Source organism: Anopheles moucheti, chromosome 2 (assembly GCF_943734755.1).
Source record: "Anopheles moucheti chromosome 2, idAnoMoucSN_F20_07, whole genome shotgun sequence".
Lineage (NCBI taxonomy): Eukaryota > Metazoa > Arthropoda > Insecta > Diptera > Culicidae > Anopheles > Anopheles moucheti.
This window is the reverse complement of record NC_069140.1, coordinates 12,879,650-12,881,949: the sequence shown is the minus strand read 5'-3', so window position 1 is coordinate 12,881,949 and position 2,300 is coordinate 12,879,650. Positions and strand designations below refer to the sequence as shown.

Sequence of the window (2,300 nt, the reverse complement as noted above, 5' to 3'; positions counted from 1 at the left end):
ATCAAATCTGATGTTGGTTAGCTCATAAATGGTCGATGACCTTTAAATATATCAGTTCGCCCTCTAACTTTATTGAATTACAATGACAAACTCTGTTCCCTTTACGCATCGTTTTCGGTTACGCCTTCAAGTGGAGTGCCTTCAACGCCAACGGATTACGTCCCGCGAGTATTTCACATTCTCTTCTTCTCAGCTGCATTTGACCAGCTTTGTTTATAACTGGTCACAGTAATGTGCAACTGGTCCACAAAATAAAACCATTCACGACAATGCTACACAAAGAAGAAATTGTTCCTATCGAAGAATCGTTGTGTAGCTCGAGAGCATGATAACGATTGTGGTCAGAGATTGAAAGGTCAACTCTGGAGTCTACGCTGAAGAACTGACGACACAATGTACATTACACAGATAATGAAATCATCAGCTTATTGACGAGCACTGTTGGCGCAACCAGAACAATATTGGCTAGAATATTTAGCAGAATGCGGTCTTTTTTGCAGTCACAACACTTACTGAAATATGTGTAAGTAGGGCAAGTATGATATTTTATGTTTTTTTTTTATGGATTATATATATAAAATATGATTAAAAAAAATATGACAAATGATTGGCATAGCCGTTATCACAGTGCATGACAATCGCATTGAAATACGAAATCGTCTTGGGATGTTTCGTAGCTTCTCTTGACTGTCATGTGCTCACAACGTGTGATTCATTAGCTCAGAACTGGTGTCGGTTTGGGGTTTTCAACAAAAGAGTGATTTGGTTGCGGTTTCATCGCACCTTCCGTAGTATCAACTGGTAGTGTATGCAAAGCGAGTTTCTTTTCTTTACTGCTAAAACATTTGATAGGGAAAATAATGCACCTGTTAGTCTTAAACGGATAAAGAATATAGCTATAGGTATTCGGTGTTGCCCTAGAAAGGTTTCATGTTTCATTAACACGAAGTTCATTTTTAGTAAAAGTGTTAATATTCTAGCATTATCATATGTGGTTCCAGGTGGACAGACATACAAAATGGAATCAAAAGCATCTGTTGCTGCAGTGAAACCGTTGTTATTAGCGATCTTGTTGGTGTGCTCTTACACCCTCATCGAAGCAACAGCAAATGTCAACGATGAGAGTTCTAACTCCCTCAACAAAACTAATATGCTACCAGTTACCATCTACTACGAAGCACTCTGCAGTGACAGCATGGTTTTCATTACCAATCAGCTGTACCCGTTCTGGTTGCGCCATGAAAAAGAAATGAAACTACGCTTGGTACCATTTGGAAAGGCCTGGGTATTTATCGTACATCCAGCTACGCGTTGCACAGTATAATGTATGCAATTCCACACGTCGTTGCAGGTCGAGGAGCAGCCAAACGAACCGCCCAAATTTCATTGCCAGCACGGGGCACGAGAATGTCAACTGAACATTTTGCACGGTTGCATTCTTCAAAAGTTGCCTCCCAAAAAGGCATTTACTGTAGTGGCATGCCTCATGAAGAACTTCCGTACGGACTTTGAGCAGGTAGCAGAAGCCCGAAATTCTTTCACGATGCATTTAAAGTTTGTGTTGCAAATGTTTCCCCATTTCTTGTTTCATGTTGTGCCACGCATGCCACCAAAAGTGTATCGAAGGACATGAATCGTTCAGAAGCGTCGTTGTTAATTGCAGCCAAGGGCCACAGGGAGGAAAGTTGTTCAAAAAGTTTGCCAATGAAACAGACGCCGTGCACCGGCCGCTGCCATTCGTACCTACCATCGTTGGCGATCAGGTAAGATTGAGAAGGTGCAAATGGAACATTCGAACATGACACAGTGATGCGAAATCTTGCTCAATCATATTTTGCAGCCGTACGACTTTTACGAACAGGACGATTGGTTGCAGCATTTCGAAAGAAAATTTACGGAGCGGTATGAAGCCAAGTTTGGTGTCAAATTATAATGCGTCACTTAGAACTAAGCGTAGGTTTCCGTCGCTCTAGTGTAACAAGTTTGTACTTTTTTATCAGTTTTGGAGATATTTGAACCACGAAAAAATCAATCAAATAACTAATATTTGAACCATTTTATGTTTGCATCCACACAATAAATATTCAATCACTTTAACATTTATCACGTTTTGCTTATAATGATAATCTTTACAGTGGTTTGAGTGATATAAAATCGATGATATATCGATTTATCGAGACTTATAAGGCTCGGTCTTCAATGATGTTAATACATGAGATGAACATGGTGTAAAAATGTCATCGGAATAGCCTATAGAATGTTAAGTTATATGATAATTAAATACATAAACACAAGATTCA

General features: G+C 39.4%; 1 protein-coding gene across 1 annotated transcript; it reads left to right on the top strand.

The window, feature by feature from the left end:
* The first annotated feature begins 705 nt into the window (after positions 1-705).
* LOC128297761 (GILT-like protein 3) lies at positions 706-2,018 on the top strand. The gene is made up of 4 exons (XM_053033454.1): positions 706-1,285; positions 1,352-1,516; positions 1,617-1,763; positions 1,841-2,018. The coding sequence occupies exons 1-4, from the start codon at positions 809-811 to the stop codon at positions 1,931-1,933; spliced, it is 882 nt and encodes a 293-aa protein (XP_052889414.1). The 5' UTR covers positions 706-808; the 3' UTR covers positions 1,934-2,018.
* The last annotated feature ends 282 nt before the right edge of the window (positions 2,019-2,300 follow it).

Coding starts and splice junctions, on each gene's coding strand:
- LOC128297761 (XM_053033454.1), top strand. CDS start 809: ATGCAAAGCGAGTTTCTTTTCTTTACTGCTAAAACATTTGATAGGGAA. Junction 1,286..1,351: donor TACCATTTGGAAAGGCCTGG/GTATTTATCGTA, acceptor ACGTCGTTGCAG/GTCGAGGAGCAGCCAAACGA. Junction 1,517..1,616: donor TCCGTACGGACTTTGAGCAG/GTAGCAGAAGCC, acceptor TGCCACCAAAAG/TGTATCGAAGGACATGAATC.